This window comes from Panthera onca, chromosome B3, assembly GCF_046562875.1.
Source record: "Panthera onca isolate mPanOnc1 chromosome B3, mPanOnc1 haplotype 2, whole genome shotgun sequence".
In the NCBI taxonomy this organism is placed as follows: Eukaryota; Metazoa; Chordata; class Mammalia; order Carnivora; family Felidae; genus Panthera; species Panthera onca.
The window spans coordinates 103746563-103765629 of record NC_138344.1 but is presented as its reverse complement, the minus strand read 5'-3'; the positions used below and the strand labels follow the sequence as shown (position 1 = coordinate 103765629).

General features: G+C 35.3%; 1 protein-coding gene across 1 annotated transcript in view; it reads left to right on the top strand.

Annotated features, from left to right (window-relative positions):
- Window positions 1–11691, top strand: part of EXOC5 (exocyst complex component 5) — a 61525-nt gene extending 49834 nt beyond the window's left edge. Inside the window, exons 15-18 of the mRNA XM_060619914.3 lie at window positions 698–784; window positions 4210–4318; window positions 4516–4731; window positions 5385–11691. Of these exons, the coding sequence (XP_060475897.1) occupies window positions 698–784; window positions 4210–4318; window positions 4516–4731; window positions 5385–5573 (601 nt within the window). The 3' untranslated portion in view covers window positions 5574–11691. The remainder of the gene's footprint in view (window positions 1–697; window positions 785–4209; window positions 4319–4515; window positions 4732–5384) is intronic.
- The last annotated feature ends 7376 nt before the right edge of the window (window positions 11692–19067 follow it).

Genomic DNA, 19067 nt, shown 5'->3' with positions numbered 1-19067 from the left:
AAGCTAAATCAACTGGATTGGCTGTAGTCTCCAAACTTTAATTAGTATAATTGATTATATTCTTAAGCTATCCAATGGATTTTTTGTTTTTTATTTTTTTATTTTTTACTGTTATTTAATTAAAAAGGAAACAAACAAAACAACAAAACAAGAAGAAAACAAAACAATCCCAAAATTTCAAAATCACATATATTTATATTCTTGAGGGATATCTTCTCTGAGATGAAAGTAATGAATCCAAAAAAAGAGAGGTTAGAGTGGGAGAGAGCCAAAGCATAAGAGACTCTTAAAAACTGAGAACAAACTGAGGGCTGATGGGGGGTGGGTGGGTGATGGGTATTGAAGAGGGCATCTTTTGGGATGAGCACTGGGTTTTGTATGGAAACCAATTTGACAATAAATTTCATATATTAAAAAAAAAAGTAATGAATCTAAATCTTCCTCTTCCTTCTCTTCTAAATGGTTAATTTTTCCTAGTGTGACTATTAGGCATAGTAATACTGCATAATTTCCTAGTTTGAATTGGGCACTGTAGTTACTACTTACGTGCTTCTTGGATTTGCAAGCAAATTAAAATAATATATATGTATGTTTGTGTATTTATAAATTTTTATAACAATATACATATGCATATGAAAAACTTTCAGAGTTATAAGGCTACTAACGTGATTTTTTTTTCCTTTTAAACATTGAATAGCTCTTCTCCTAAGTTATCTGAATGCCTTCAGAAGAAAAAAGAAATAATTGAACAAATGGAGATGAAATTGGATACTGGCATTGATAGGCAAGTTGTTAGTTTTATTTTTAGTTTTTTTTTTAAGATTTTATGTTATTATTTTTTTAAATGTTTATTTTTGAGAGAGACCATGTGCGAGGTAGGGGAGGGGCAGAGAAAAGGGAGACCGGATTGGAAGCAGGCTCTGTGCTGACAGTAGAGAGTCTGATGCAGGGCTCAAATCATGAACCATGAGATCATGACCTGAGCTGAAGTCAGATGCTTAACCAACTAAGCTACCCAGGTGCCCCTAAAGATTTTATTTTAAAATCCACACCGCCGCGTGGGCTTTGGACTCTCAGTCCTCCAAAAGCCACATGCTCCACCCACTGAGCCAGCCAGGCACCCCCCGCTTGCCTCTTATATTTTTTAAATTGTAAAAACACTAGGGGCGCCTGGGTGGCTCATTGGTTAAGTGTCCGACTTCGGCTCAGGTCATGAGCTCACGGTTCGAAAGTTCGAGCCCCCCATCGGGCTCCGTGCTGACAGCTCGGAGCCTGGAGCCTGCTTCCGATTCTGTGTCTCCTTCTCTCTCTACCCCTCCCCTGCCTCACACTCTGTCTCTCTCTCTCTCAAAAATAAATATTTTTTTAAAAATTTTAAAATTTTTGTAAAAACACTATTATAAATGCAGCACGAAAATGGTTTTTAGTATGTTTAGATTCTTTTAAACTAGATTCAGTTGAAAACTATTCTTGGAAGCCACCGTTTTCTCCTCCTCCTCCTTTCTCCTACTCTTTCAGAACTCCTTAAAAATGGTATGTAACATAGAGGATTTTATTTTCATTTAGAATTTTCAGGGTTATGTCTGAAATGTTTTAAATAAATATGCTAATTTTCTGTAAGTAAATTTCATTAAGTGAATGCAAACTCTGTGTTCAAAAATTTTTGTAACCGTTTTTGTAGTTAATTATCTGTTTACGGTATAGAGCAGTGGGTCTCTTTTCTTGAGATGATGTGGTGGTCTTATACTTACTAATGATGATGACAGTTACCATTTATCAGGCTTTTGCTGTGTGCTAGGCACAGTATTAAGGACCTTCACTTGTGTTATTTATTAGGTAGAAAATACTATTTCTGTTTTACAAATGAGGAAATGGAGGCTTAAAGAAATAAAGTATTTGCTCAAGATTGCACAGTTAGTAGTGGTAGAGCTAGGATTCAAATGCTAAAGCCCTTGCTACTAGGTTTGGGCATATCTTCTTTATATATTGTAATTCTGTTCCTTTCTCTTTATTCAACAAAGCATATTTGAGTGCAAGTTAGTTAACAGTGCTGTTACAAGGATAGCCTGGAATTCACTCTAATTTGTGAAAAAGTAAATAATTTTTACTTTATTAGTAGTATCAAATTTGCAGGTCATCTCCCAATTACCTTTTCACTAAGATCAATATACCGTAGAGTATATGATAATGAGGGAAAGAAAAATAAAGTTAAAGAATAAAACTGGGAAAAGGGCATGTTATAGAATTAATTACTGAGCTTAATTTACTGATTATATGCTTAGAATAATCCTAAAAACTGGCCTCTACCTTTTGCTTTCAGTCAGGACAACAGGAGATTATACATACACAGTATTTCACGTAATGTAATATGTTTATATACATTATAATCATCCCTTCAAGAAGTGTGTATTTTCCTAACCTAAATCCCTCATATTAACTTAATTTGTTTCTTCTTGGTTTGCCTCAGAATACCTAAAAATCATATTTGGGACGTGGGGAGGTTGGATACATTAAGCTTTCAGAGGTACAGGAAAGATGTATTTGTTAGGCATCTTCTTAATATCTTTCTATATAAGCTTTAGTCTTGGGCGCCTGGTTGGCTTAGTTGAGCGTCTGACTTCAGCTCAGGTATGATCTCACGGTTTGTGAGTTCGGGCCCCGCATCGGGCTCTGGCTGACAAACTCAGAGCCTGGAGCCTGCTTTGGATTCTGTCTCCTTCTCTCTCTGCCCCTCCCCACTTGTGCTCTGTCTCTCAAAAATAAATAAATATTAAAAAAAATTTTTAAGCTTTGGTCTCAAAGTCTTTGTACTAGTTGACCAATTGAAAGCACAGTGATCTGTAGTGGTCTCATGAATGTGAACTTCTAATTTTTTTTACCCATTTTCCATGGATAATGGGTAAAAGAGGGAAGCAGAGCATCCACCTGATCCCTTCTGGTATTTTCAGACCAGTGTCCACCTGTGGGTATTAGGTCAGAACCTCTTTGCCTTTGAAGCTCACATCATCTTTTCTTATTGCTGTTGTCTCTCAGTCATTTATGTTAGTCCCCTGTATTTATTGAGAATTTGGGCAACAGGCTCACAGTTTTTCTTTTAACCTTAGTGTAGGTTATTTCCACTTCCTTGTGTCTGACCCATTCATTTTCTTGATCATCTTCACTTTAGCTACCTACTCTCATATCCTGCTAGACCTTGTTATCATTGGTAACAAAAACCTCAAACTTGAATATCCCACTCATTGCTCGTAACCTCTTGTTCTTCCAACTCCACAACCTGCTTTCTGACCTCAGCAGGAGCTCTAGCCCTTAATTTATTAATCGTTTGCCAATTACCCTTTTCCTAGCTTTACTTTATTTTTATGCTTAGGTTGCTTGACCCAGCTCTTGAATTAGTCCCTTCTAATTCCCCTAAAATATATTTCCATTAACTATAACTATCTTACAGATCCTAAGTTTTGGATCAGTGCAGTCTCTTTTATTACCATAACTGGGTGACTGATTGCTGTTGGAGAATATCACATAACTCAGATGTTATTGGTACCACTACAAACCCATGCTCTCCTTTCTCAACTGGGTCTTTAGTACCACTTGTTCAGCCTACTGCTTGTCCTTAGAGTGTAAACTCATATGCTTCTCACGTCTGCTTCCAAATGTTGGCCATTTGTCTTAAACCCTCTATCTTCCCCTCTTGCTAACCATTCTCTGTATATAATTGTTAAGGAAATAAATTAGTGACAGATTTCTAAGATCTTTAATATTACCTTAAATAAAGTATTGGGCAAGAGCGGGAATCTAAATAAAACCAGAGTTCATTGATAGCAAGACCTAGAATTTATTTTTTCTAAAATCTGAAGTCTACCAACAGTAAATAATTTTACAGAGCTATGAAATTAAATAATTTCAATTTAGTATAAATAATATAAAGTGAATATAAAATAAAGGGATCAAGGGGCTCCTGGATGGCTCAGTTGGTTAAGTGTCTGACTTCGGCTCAGGTCATGAGCTCACAGTTCTTGAGTTCGAGTCCCACGTCAAGCTCTGTGCTGACAGCTCAGAGCCCGGAGCCTGCTTCAGATTCTGTGTCTCCCTCTCTCTCTGCCCCTCTCCAGCTCACACTGTCTCTTTCTCTCTCTCTCTCAAAAATAAACAAACATTTTTTAAAAATTTTTAAATAAAGGGATCAAATATATGGTGTTCTCAATTCTCTAGGACGTTAAATTGTATGATTGGACAGATGAAGCATATCTTGGCTGCAGAACAAAAGAAAACAGATTTTAAGCCAGAAGATGAAAACAATGTTTTGATTCAATATACTAATGTGAGTAAAATGATTCAATATACTAGTAAGAATATCTGCTTTGCTTAATAATTTCATTAACATTTTCATTGGTGCATCTTACTGTGCTCTAAGTTATTTTCTTTTATACTTAGAAATCAGTGAGACACTATATGTATTTTCTCCTCATCTAAGTTGATATCCATTTCTATGTAATAAGTGTAGAAAAAATTTTACAGGCCTGTGTTAAAGTCTGTGCTTACGTGAGAAAGCAAGTGGAAAAGATTAAAAATTCCATGGATGGGAAGAATGTGGATACAGTTTTGATGGAACTTGGCGTACGTTTTCATCGACTTATTTATGAGCATCTTCAACAATATTCCTACAGTTGTATGGGTGGCATGTTAGCAATTTGTGATGTAGCTGAATATAGGAAGTGTGCCAAAGACTTCAAGGTACGTATTCACAAATCTGAAGCTTGTAAGTAGGCTCAGGAACATAAGTCAGACCGTTAAGAATGCATGCTGACTTACTGTCATTACTGAAAAGTTTACAACTTGTTGATATTGTAGCGAGACAGATCTAACATTTTCTAACTGGAAAAGTGTTGTTCCAATCATATTTTCAGTATTAACACATTTTTGCTTTGTGCTTTATTTTAGACAAGGCCATATTTCAGTTCCACAATTCAAATGACATTGTTGACTTTCATAACTAAAGCTGTATATATCACACATCAGGAAAATATGTTCTTTCTTCATGTACATCTCTCTGAAATCAGTTTTCCTTAAGGTTTAAATTATTTAAGAAAAGTGCTAAATTAATGATAACTAATTCTAATCCACAGAAGTATAAATGATTGTTAACTATTGAAGAAAACTGGCATACTATATATCTTTTCAAAAAGATTATACCACGTTTTTGTAATGTCTGAAATATTTGAGTTTTAATACTTTCTGAAGCTTTAAAATTTTTTTAATATATTGAACCTCTCCCACATTAGTAACTCCTGAATAACAGTAAATAAGTGAGAAGGATTAAAAACTAATTGTAAAACTAGAAATCGTTTTGTTTCAATGCTGTTTTTTTTTTTTTTTCCTTAATTCAGATCCCACTGGTATTACAGCTTTTTGATACTCTGCATGCACTTTGCAATCTTCTGGTAGTCGCCCCAGATAATTTAAAGCAAGTCTGCTCAGGAGAACAACTTGCTAATCTGGACAAAAACATTCTTCACTCCTTCGTACAACTTCGTGCTGACTATAGATCTGCCCGCCTTGCTCGACATTTCAGCTGAGGTTGAATTTACAAGGGAAACATGTTGTACTTCAGCAGGTCTTGGTTGACAGAAAGCACAGGAGATTTCTTATGACACAGCCAACATTTTATGGAAAAATGACTGTTTGGAAAAACAGCAGCCATACTTACCCTTGAGATTTTATTTGAAATTTGGACACTACCCAGCCATATTTTGCTTTTTTCCCCTTAAGTTAAATTTTAATTCCATTCTTGAACTTAACAAATTTCAAATTCTAAATTTCAAATTATGTGAAACTACGTGTCACTCTTTTCATCCTGGAAAATGCTGGTGTCAGAAGACAAATGAGATGTTATCACTGTTCCAGTTCATGTTCTTTGACATATTCTATTCCATTGGGAAGTTTCACCATCCTATTTTTCATTGATGGTAAAATACAGCAAAACTGCATTTATTATTTACCAATTTTTAAAGACCTTTTCAGCACTTGGTAATTGTTAACCAATTGTTATTTTAGGTTTTCTTAAAGAACTTTTGCCTCTTTCAAAAGGTTAACAACTGAGCATAATTTCTGTAGTTGGTTAATTGGATTTTTCCCTGAGGTACAACAATAGTATTCCAAGAAAAATGTTATAAACTGAACTAATATGATGAAATGTTTTATGTAGATATTAGGAGTGGATCAGAATACATCTGCTTTCTGGGTAAAAAAACTTAAAGTTTACTATTTCTTATTTCATAAACAGATTTTAAGCCAATGCTAGCAAGAAATTAATAAGTCTACCTTATTTTATATTTCACCTAAGGTAAGGTGGAGGACCTTAACTGAAGGACCATATTTATTCATTATTTTAATATTATAAGGGAAGTAAAGTTGAGGTATAGTCTAAATGGTGAATATGAGAAATATTGACAGTGTTTAGCAACAATGCAGCCCTTTAAGATTACTTTCTTAATACTAAACTGGAATAAGATGGGATGGCTGAACATTGATAATCTATTTTAAGGGGAATCAGTAATTGATAGATAGCATTATATATTCTAAGTCTGGAGACAAGCTTTGTGAAGACTGATTGCTTTTCAGATCTATAGTTTCTGTCATCTTTTTCAAGGCATTTCTGAAGCAATTCTTGAATGGAGTTAACTGAATTGGCTTAATATGGTGACATAATAAATCACTTATAAAATTTTAAACGTCAAGTGGAAATTTAGCAAGGCTATTTACTCTACAATCTCTCTAAACTTGCTCTGCAAGAATTCATTCTTATCTGTGTGTAGTATTTCAGTTCCCTTTGTGTTGTTCGCAATCTTCTAAGAACAGATAAACTTTAATGTTCAGCTCATTCTTGGCATTTTTTTCCTTTAATGTAGGCTTTTTGGCCTAATTTTGGCAAACTACTTTTCTTTTAAGACTATGTTTCTGAATAGTCATCAATCTTACCAAAACTTCCAGATCCAGCACTACCTACTGTTTAAGTTACTATTGACTGAATTTTCTTAATTTTCTGTTTAGCCCAGTGTTATCAAGGTAAGCAAAAGAAACAAAGTATGCCAACTTTTATCAAAGCATTTTAGAAAATTATGGCAGCTTTAGAAAGCTGTCTAGTTTTCTATTCCCTAGCCAAGGGGAGAGCCAGAACAGATTTTGGATACTAGAGAAAGTCATATGCTTGTACTATTGCCATTTTAGAAAGCTCTGATGTGAATTCAAATTATACCTCTGTTACTTAAAGCCAACAATTTTAAAGCAGTAGTTTTACTGGCCATTTGAACTCTTTGTACAGTGTCAATTTGTAAAAAAAAAAAAACAAAAAAAAAAAAACAAGAGAGAGAGAAAGAGAAAACAAAATCTTAAATAAAACACAAGAGAACATTTTAAGACTTCCAAATCAGAGAAGTGCTTCAAATTATTTTGTTTGGATTAATTTTTTTAAATGTAAAACATAAACATGTTGCTTAAATATTTTGTTAATTATTATTTCCATGCTTGAATTTTGTGCAATATTTTCCATTATGTCCATTGACCAAGGCAGTGACAAAGAAAACTCATAAGTGAATACTTAATTTAGAAGTGTTAACATTAATGCTTAATAAACAAATTCCCTGCAATTGTTTTTTTATTTCACTCCATTTTTTACATCTTAAGGATATCCATACTTAATTTTCTAAATTATTGCTATTTAAGTTTTTAAGATGTTCCTTATTTTTTATAGGTCTTCTCACCTCCTTTTTTTTTTTAGAAGAAAAATACTTTTTTTTTCTAAGATTAGAAATTTAACTGATTATCTTTCTTTAAAAAATTTTGTTCTATAAAGCCCTGTGCATTCCTTGCATTCTTTTTATTCCAATTTTTAAAGCATTTTTTATATTTATGACCACTATAAAATTTTGCCCACAATTTATGACTCAAAAAAGATGATCAATAAGTAAGATGTTTTTCAAATGCACATGATAAAATTTTAAGTAGCAATAATGGAACTTTGTATATTAGTAACATTAGACAACATTTGATTAAAGAGAATCCTTAATAGTTTTCTGCATTTCTACAGGAGCTAACAGACAATATCTATGTAATGTTTTGAAGTGGAAAATATGCTCCAAAACACTGCAAATTATTTTTCTGAAACTTAAGTATATTATGTTAAAATACAGGACACAGGTTTTAGCCTCTTTAAGTTATGGTATTGAAAATGACAGTCGACCACAGTAGATGAATAGTCCTTATGAAGAATTATAAAATAACAGTTGAATGAATCTTTAGACAGATGACTCATTGACTATTTCAAGACAAGTATTAGCCTCATTTTGAGCATCTCCATGGTTGCAAGTACCTAGCACCTTCCTTTTTTAAAAAAGAACTGCTAAATACATTAACTTATGATATATTTAGATGATTTTCTTTCCTCTTTCACTTTAAATTTTCACTATCTGAACATCAGCCTTCTGGCTTACAGTGAAATAATTTTATTATTAGATTGATTCAAAGTGGAGAATGTACTGCTTCCTTAAAATGCCTTTTTCTCATCTAAGATGGTGAATATTTACAGGTATCCAGATAAAGAGATTTTGGTTCCTGAAATGCCACAAAGCCTTTTAAGGTGGTCATGTTTATAAGGTAGTGCCTAAAACATGCTTGAACAACTGTTATGTGAGAGTCAGCAAGGTTCACTCTGTGCATAATTTGTTATTAACTTAAAAAGCTCAAATCTGGGATTTAACTTTTTTTTTATCAATACAAAAGTAGGTTTCATATTACCCACATACTATTCATTGACTCAGAAGTGTGAGGTACTTTCTAGAAGTGTACTGAATTCTCCTGATTTCTATTGGAGAATTTGATATCAAAAGCACTTTAAGCTTTCATCCAGTTAATTTCAGTATACTCCATTCGGTAGTACTTCTCTCCGCTTGAGAAACTCGGTCCTGAAATACGTTATGTGCTTTGGAGGAAAAGACCAGTTTATATTGTTAGACTAAATAATTCTACATAAAGTAAAACAACAATTTTTAAATATTGATGCATAATAAAGATAATTCTAGCTACATTTATTGGTTCAAATTCAGTGCACTATGCTAATCATTGTACACATGATCTCATTTGATTCCAAAACAGCCTTAGGAGTTGGGTAGTATTATCTCCATTTGACAGATGAAACATCTAAGCCACAAAAAACATTAAGTAGACCTGCTAAAGGTCTGTAGGTAATAAAAGGCTCAGATTGAAACCTAAATCTTTCTCACTCACTCTTGATGTTCTGTGCACTATTCTCCTTATGTAACATTAAATAGGTCTTTTATTTTGATAGACTCATTAGTTTTCCTTAGTCTAATTTCCTTCTCATTCAATGTTTGTTTCCCACTGTAGTGTTTAGGCTATGAAGTTGATACACAGGATCAGTATTTCATTTACTGTTGGATTTTTTAATGTTCCCAATGTGTGGTCATACTTTTTAAATTTGGTTTTTAAAATTTTATAAGTGGTCATGAAATTTTAATTTAATATTAAGTTTGTACTTAATAGAAATCTTTCAAAAAGTTCTCTGTAGTAGTATTTTACACAATTACAGTACTATATCTGCTTAACTTTTACAGAAGAAAGAGTCCAAGTGTTTTATAACATAGGAGTAAATCACAACTCTACCTTGGAAAATATGGGCAAATCAGTATTTCTACCTTCAAACACAGACTATTTTAATGTCATACGTTTGCCAATTGTGTTAATTATTTAATGCATTTGGTAGTTTTTAAATGGCTAATGCTGGAGTGAAAATATAGGGGGAAACATGCATGTTTAATCTTTTAAGAGTTAAGACTCTTAACTTTTATTCTTACCACTGGTCAGTCCTTTCTCTTTCCAAATTTAGGGAGGAAACAACTCCTCAAGTGTATATGAGAGAGAAACCTGACATGTTAGAGTGTGAGAATTTTAATTGGTGATTTGGAGCAGTTAGGCTGATAACTCTGGGCTTTAACAAGATTGATATTTTTGAATATTTGGCCCTGTATACTTTAACACTAATATTTGGGTGATAACAGTAAACTTCAGTTCTTGAGATGAATATCACTTGTGGCGGGAGAGAAAAGTAATTAACCATACTTATTCATTTTTTGAGTGTTTTTAGATGGTTGCAGTCTGCCTCACCGTACAAAGCCAATTTAAATATGAATATATCACATCATACTCCAAACAGCAAACAACCTCAGAGGAAAGTCATTTATTCAGAAGGCATAGATTTGTGCTAGACAGCAGTGATGCATTACAAATATATAATTATTTGCACTAATATTTGAGCAGGTGGAATGGATTAGAACATGGTCAACATTATGCTGCTGATAACATGTATTTTTCTATATTAATATGTACTGTGCAACATGTATTAAAATTGTCAATAATTCATTTTAGCCAGGATACTAATATTTATATTACTATGTTGAAGAAACAGTATCCAACTGAGCCACTTTTAATTTAAAAGTCTGAAACTGGAATTAAGTTTACTTTGAAAAACCACTTAAATTTATAATCACTGGAAGGTCAGTAAAACATAGAATTATCAGTGACTGGTGACTTAATTGGAAGAAGTGTGGAAGGTTAAGAATAGGTGTAGGAATCTGGAATGAGTAAGTTAAGTTTCATTTATTTATAGCTCAGATGAATGACTTCCTTTTATTTTAACTATTAGCAATCTTAAATGAAGGAAAATGTCTTATCCCTTCCAGCGTATCTTCGTATTAATACTCTAAGTCTGCAGATTGGATGGAACCACCTCTGAGGAATTAATCTCAAATGGTGGATTTTCAAAATTTTTGGATTAAACTTTGAGAGGTAGGAAGCCTTCTTGGTGCCCTTGTAATCTTAAATAGGCAGGTACCTTTAAGTGAAACCATCCCTTTTTATCTGCCTATCATATTAATCTTTATACTGTGGGTAGATTTCGTTCCTTTGAACTGTAGTATTTTGTTGTGGCAGTTTTATCAAACCTGCAGCTTTTTGCTATAGAGAATAGTATCCACACAGAATCTAGACACTGCTGACCTAAGAGAACTGTGAAACTACCTCTAAGTATATTGTTTGCAAATGTTGTGTGCTATTTAGAGGATCACATGAGTTTATGTGAAAATACTTTAGAAGGAGTAATACTAAGTGCCTCTATATTAGGATTCTTCAGTAAAATGTATTTTCATTTTTTGCCACAAGGGGGAGAAGTTATTTTTATAGTAATACCTACATTTTTGTTTGATTTAAAAAAAAAATAGAACTCACATTGTTTTTCTCTACTGAACAGCACTTACGAACATTATCACCACCCTAATAGGAGTGAGTGAGTGTGTGTGTGTGTGTGTGTGTGTGTGTGTGTGTGTGTACGATTCTGAAAGTCGTGTGAAAAAAATTTCTGGGTCAATTAATGACAAAACTAAAACCGTTTTGAAGAACCTGTATGTGCACAGCAGACACAGGAATTGGACAAAGTTCATCATAATTAAAATTATGTTTTTTGGAGTTCTATATCTCATTGAATTACTTTATCAGCTCTTTAAGAATGATCTATTGATTAGTTCTCTGCATTCTGCTTTTTAAAGAAAAAATTTTGAAACAATCTCAAACTTACAGAAAGGTTGTAAATACTGTACAAATAAAATGTTTCTGCTTTGAGAGTAAGCTGCTGTCATGGTGCCCCATCACCCTCCAGTAATTTTACGTTTCCAAAAAGAAAGAATTCTTCCATATAACCACAATACAACCATCAAAATAAGGAAATTAGCGGAAATTAGCACTGGTGTATTACTTCCTCAGACCCTGCCCAATTTTCACTAATTGTCCCAGTGATGTTTTATATAGATCCAGTTCAAAGTCACACGTTGTCTTAACGTTGCAGAGTCTCTCATTTCTTTGGCTCTGGAGCAGTTCCTCCGTCTTTCCTTGACTTTTGCTACCCTCGACTTCCATAGGTTACAGGCCAATTATTTTGTAAAATGTGCCTAAATTTGGATTTATCTGTTTCCTTGTGATTAGATTCTAGTTGCATTTCTTTTGCAGGAATATTACTGAACCAATTCTGTCAGATAGTGCACAATTTCATTTTGCCCCATTTCTGATGATGTTCATTTTGATTTTGATCTCTTGCTTACCTATCATGCTTTTCCACTGTAAGGTTACTGGGTTTTTCTTTGTAAATATTTTTTGGGAAAATAGTTGAAGCTATGTATATATCCTGCACCTAATCAAATCTTCACTTTATTAATGTCAGTGTGAATTCATGGTTTTCTTTTTTCTTTTTTAAATGTTTTATTTATCTTTTGAGAGAGCATGAGCAGGGGAGGGGCAGAGAGGGAGGGAGGAACAGAGGATCCAAAGCAGGCTCTATGCTGACAGGCTGACAGCAGTGAGCCCTATGCGGAGCTCAAACTCCTGAACTGCAAGATCACGACCTGAGCCGAAGTCGGATGTCAACCATCTCAGCCATCCAGGCACACCCATGGTTGTCTAGTCAATAGGTTATAATCTGTTACTTATTTTGCATCTCAAATTGTCCTATGTTTGGGCACTGGGAGCCCTTTCACATTGGCTCCTATGCCCTTTTGATATGTTGCCATCATTTTTAAAGCACTTTCTTACTTTTAGCCACACAAGTTTTCCAAATTCTTCTTGTACTGCCTTTGCCCCAGCCTTAGAATCAGCTATTTCTCTACCATTTGGTGGGAATTGGTATTTAGAAGCCATGATTTGTGCATGAGCTGTGCTTATCATGACTGAGGTGTCGTTACTGCTGCTTCTCAGGGGACAGTGCTATGGGGCTTTATGTGTGTATATACAGGCACATAATTAAGTTTTTTAAATTTACATACACATACACTCTCCTATGTTGACACCCTTCTCCACTTGAGCTCCAGCACCCCATATTGGGTTTCTCCTAGTCAGGAGGAAGCCTTCCTTACCCCATTCAGTTACCAGAGTTTTGGCTTTAGTATAAAGGGGAATGAAAAATGGTTACTACAGAAAGCATGGAAAGATTCTAAATAAAAATTACTCATAATTTCATCACTCAGAAACAATTATATTTTGGTGTGTTTTCTTTTACTGTAAGCAAATTAGTAAAGCCAAATCGAGAAAGGTTAAAGTGTTTATTCCAAAACATGGCACTTAACATTTTGAAGGAATTAAATTTGAAGTGCATGCATATGCATATGTTTTTCTGTATCTTTTGCTACTATGAGTAGTTGCTAATTACAGTACATCAGAGGAACTGCGAATGCAAATTTGACCATTGATGACTGAATACCAATAGGGTATTTTTACTAGTAAAATTCAGAGGGAAAATGATCATACAATTGTCCTCTCACAGGCCAAAATAAAAATACATTTAAGTAAGATAGACTTTATGTGAGAAAAGAACCGTTATCTGGGATGAATTTAATAGATGTTATAATAAACTTAATGTGAAATGGGAGTCTACATGAACAAATTAGTCAACTCTCAGTTTCCTTGTTAGGTGTCTGTGATTACTAAAATTCTATAATTCTAAATATAGGAAGATGCAGGCATTCTATTAAGAGCTTATAGTGATGTCAGAAGTAGATTAGCTCAAGAAGTCACCTCCGAGCCCAACTGAGAATGAATGTATAAGAGCCAAATCCTCCCCTAATGCTACCAGCACGCAATGACCATATACCATTGTGATGAAGAGCTAAGGCTCTTGATCAGACAAATAGCAGATATGCATCTTGGCTTTGTTGCTTATTAATTCTGTGACCTTGTTACAAATGTTGTGAAGTGGGGAGAAATATTTGTGATCATTTTTCACTCTCACCATTTTTATAAGCCTTTTAAAGGGGTTTCTAATCCGTTGGGGGATCACTTCATTCTTCATCGGATGAATTTTGAAATTCTGTTTTTTGCCAGGTACTGCATTAGAAGTTAAAGGGAATTAAAAAGATCCTGCCCTCAAGAATCTAGCCTAGTGTGAGAACGTATGCAACCAATCATACTTATTACATCTGTAATAAGTACTGTAATAGTAGCATGGGACCAGGTGCTGCAAGAGCTCAGAGGAGCTGGTGATTAAGTTTGTGGGCCGGTAGGGGGTGAGGCAGGTCATTAAAGCTACTAAAGTGACCATTTATTAAATACATACTAAGTCAAGCAGCTTGCTAATAAGTACATTTGTTATTTCAGTTAATTCTCACACTGCAAGAGTGTTATTATTCCTATTTTACAAAGGGAACTGAGAAGTTCAATAACTTGACCAAGGTTATATATCTAAAAAGTAATAGAGTCAGAATTCAAACTGTACCCACAAGCTCCCAGAGCCAATGCCTTAACCACTTTATTTCCTCTAAAAAGGTTTCGCAAAAGAAAGTTAACATTTCAATTGAACTTTAAAAGGCAAGGAACATTTTAGGAAATGGGGCAGGGGAAGGGGCATTCCAGGTAAAAGTGACTCATACTTGCAAGGGTTTAGCACGGGAGTCACTGGTATATTCACTGAATGGGAAGACTTACGTGAGTAGAGCTCAGGGTGTGTGGTCTGTCAAAAGGCAGGTAAAGTTGGAATACTTGGGTCAGGGTTAGCTTATTAAGAATCTTAAATGTTATGCTGATTGTTTAGCTGTATCAGGAAGATGACAAAATCGACCATTAATGATTAGGTGAATGACATGAACAGCTCTAAAAGGATGACAGGAATGCATACAGTGGTTCAGAGGGGAGAAGAGAGCAGAAGCAAGGCTGCTGCATTAGTCTGGATGGGGAAAGCCTGAACAGCGTAGCATAGGAATGAAGAGGATGCGATGGATTCAGAAAACACTTGGAAGATTAAACTAATAGAACCTATTTATTGTTGCTTATTGGATGTGGAGGGCAAGGAAGAGAATCAAAGATGATTACAAGATTTTTAGCTTACATATCTTGGTGAATGCTAACATTGTTAATTTACACAATAATATATAATGTTGTATACATTAGCAAAATAGGTGTGGGGGAGAGTCCAAGCATGCCGGAAGAATATCTTCTTGCACCAGGAGAACTTGGTTAAGGTCATATAAAAAATTTAAAGTTTTCAATCTTCTGCATTTTTTCAGATATACTAGAAGTTGTGGCAGGGAAAAAAATCCATTGGCTCTGAAACATAGAATGATTTTGAAATTTGAATAATATATTATTTGATGGTTGTATAGTTGTTGAGTTTGGTTTTTACTTTAGGCAAAACAAAACAAAACAAAAATATTTAGCATTTTAGTGTATAGATATATTGGGTAGAATTAAATGGAATGACACCTGTCCCCCATCCTCCCCACTGACGCAATCCTTTAGAAAGTTTAAATTGGGAAGTATGTAGATGACTTCCTATGGTTGGATCACTTACATGTTCAATAATGAATGTCATCTGACCTCAAAAGATAGGCCTACTATAGTAATCCCTTTGTAGATTGATTAAGACAGGTATATATAACAGTTTTTCTCTTTTCTCATTTCTAAAATGATGTGTATATACTATAAGTACTCCAAACATGACAGAAATATACAGTGTAGTATAACCAGAAATGTATAGTGTAGGGCACTGCTTTACTGGCTTGGTCCACAAAAGGTCAATTTTTTAAAAATATTGAAATTCTAACAATTCCAGTTTAACACCTTGCATTCCCCCCAGACCTAAAGTTATGTTAGTAAAGCTTTACTGCATGCTTGGGGGATAACCAAAGAACAGCTCTAAAAGTGATTTACTTTGCCATCGGCAGTGATTTTTCTCAGGTTCATGAGCCCCAAATTCAATATCAGGGACCCCGTGGAGTTTCTATCAGGCTCCCAGATGTTGAGGCCAATTTAACGCCCATCAAGAAACTCTCCAAGAACTTTCATGCTCCAAATCCAGACCCAAAGAGGCTCTTTCTGTCCCACTCCCACACTGCTAATTCCAAGGCCCCTTCATTTTTCTGCTTTAAAATGATTGAGAGAGGGAGTAGAAGGTCAGTTACAGTAGAGTGGATTTCTCAAAGCCCAAGTTAGTTCATTTTAAATAGCCACACAGGAGCACTGAGAACCCTCTATCTAAATCTACATATAGGGAAGTATTTCTCCAATGTTTCAGGAGCCCAGCACAGCCAACACCAACCACGTTCAGTTGCTAAACAGAACTAATGATAGCTAACACTCATGGATCATTACTTTGTACCAAATGTTATTTTAATGAGTTTGCATTCAATCTACACAAAAACTCCATGAATAGATACTGTTGTCATAATTTTGTAGATGAAAGAACCAAGGCAAACCCAGTGCAAATTTACCCAGGTAGAGGAAGGTAGAGCAGGAATGAAACATAGTGAGACATTGGTGCCCATACTGTTAATTCTATGATGTCACGTTTCTTAGAAAAACAGTCCCTCAGATTATAACGTCCAGATTTAGATTTCTGATGACTTCAGAGGTTTCTTCAAGATCAACTGGTGAAGAGTTTATCCTAGATAATTTTCCCCAAAGGGTACATCTCGGATTATATTGGATTTACCTTCTACCAGGAATCCAAACTATCCAGCAACCCCCAAAAGCTAGATCATTTACAAAACCAATGAACCAAAACACTGGAAAAGTGAAAATTCCCAGCAATTCTGCTCTGACCTCAACTCTGTTAATAGTCAAAGCCATGGATTTTGATTGACGTTACTTTTAAAACTTGTTCTTACCCTTAAAAAAATCCATATTTTTCACACTTCAATACGCAGCAGATTGAACATTAATATGGCCCTTCATAGCATGAGCAGAGGTTGGAAATATCTAAACCAACATGAAGAGTTTAGAGAAGGAGCCTTGCCTTTCTTATTTTAAAAAGCCAGAGGGTAAAAATTCATTGTTGATAATGTTGCCTAAATATTGGGCTAGGCCACACCCAGAGCCTTGTCCAGATTCAAAGATGGGCAGTAAAGACAACTTGGGCCCATTTTAAGGATACTTTTACCCAATTAACCAATCTGCAAATAAGCAGCAATACAAGTGTGTGAGTGGAGAGGTTCCAGTGTCTCCTTTGCTCTTTGTGGAAGGGTGCCCAAAGTTCACAAATTACCAAAGCACATTTCTAGTGAGGAATCATCACAAACTACCTCATAGAGTTTTATTAGTCTAGGATGGAGACCCTATTAGCACTGAGGATTTATCATTCAACTCAATAACTATTTACTGAGCGCCTACTATATGCAGGGTTCTAAGCACATGGGATACATCAGTGGACAAAACCCCAAATATTGTTGAGCTTACATTCCAGCAGCAGAAGCCAATCACTATAATAAATAAGTAAATTCTACATTAGAAGGTGATGAGTGCTTTGGGGAAAAAATTGATCACAGTATAGAGAAAAAAACTTGGCAGGGAAGAATTTCCATTTTAAATATGGACGTCAGGATGGCAGAGTCAGCTTCATATGAGTGCAATCTGCAATTGCACGTGGCCCATGCTCAGAAGGGACTGAACTTGGTTTGACGTTCTAATGACATCCTGAAAGTCTTAATTTTGTATTTGAATTTCTGTGTGTGTGTGTGTTTAATGTTTATTTAGTTTTGAAAGAGCATGAACAGGGGAGAGGCAGAGAGAGAGGGAGACACAGAATCTGAAGCGGGCTCCAGGCCCGGAGCTGTCAGCACAGAGCCCCACACGAGGCTCAAACTCATGAACCATAAGATCATGACCTGAGCCGAAGTCAGATACTTAACCCAATGAGCCACCCACATGCCCCTGAACTTAACGTTCTTTAAGTGAAGTCTGATGGAACAAGGGAGTTATGTGTATAAGCAGAGGGGATATGCACAATTTTTGTCTGTTGAGGTTCTACTTGAAAGTGTAGTACATAGGCATATTAATTTAGGGACAATTGTATTTTTAAAATATTAAGCTCTTTCCATTCAAGAAGATGGTATGATTTTCTATCTGGTTTTATGTCCTTCAGTGATATTACATAGGTATTTTCTGTTTAAGGTCAGCACATTTCTTTTTAATTTATTTAATTTAAATTGTATTGGAATTTATTCGCAGGACTTTTCTGAGAGAACAGCAGTTTCAATGCAAGGCACATCTTTTTTTGTATTAAAATCCAACATTTGGGGGCACCTGGCTGGCTCAGTTGGGGCCACTTGTAACTCTTGACCTTGGGGCTGTAAGTTTGAGTCCCATGTTGGGTAATAGAGATTATTTAAATAAGTAAATAAACTTTTAAAAAAAATTTTTTACATTTATTTATTTTTGAGAGACAGAGAGAGACAGAGCACAAGTGGGGAAGGGACAGAGAGAGAATGAGACACAGAATCCGAAGCAGGCTCCAGGCTCTGAGCTGTCAGCACAGAGCCCGATGCTGGGCTCGAACTCACAGACCGCGAGATCATGACCTGAGCTGAAGTTGGCCGCTTAACCGACTGAGCCACCCAGGCACCCCTAAGTAAATAAACTTTTTAAAAAATTCCTGTATTTTGTCCTTTTACTTATAATCATAGGAGAAGAGAGAAAATATTTGGAGAAACATACAACTAGAAACGTGTTTCCTGGCACATTGTATTCCTAGTTGTCCTTTGCTTGCAAGTTTATTATCAAACTTGTTGGAGTTAGATAAATAATCCCTTTCAGGGGAAAACAGAGAGATCAGTGAGTCTGAAAGTTAGAGTAGTAGTGGACAAGACAAAGTCTATATTGGCCATGAGAACAGACTGCTCTGTGGTTACTTGTTGGGATAGCCATGGTTGTCAGCAAGACCAAAGAGAAATAGCCAGAGAGGTCAATGACCCCATGGCCTTTTGGGTGGGGTCTACACATGCATCGCTGACACCAATGGCCAATGAGGACTGAATGCAAAGAGCAGCAAAAGCAGGAACCATAGGGGCTGATGTGATGTGTGGTCCAGGCTTGATGTGTGCCAACCAGGTGAAATGGAGCTCATCCCAGATCAATAAGGCTATAAGTCTTACTGTAAACCACAACAGACGTATTGAATCAGCAGAAGTATCTTCACCAGCAGTATAGAACATGCAAATACACAGAGATGGAACGGCCAGATGTAAAAT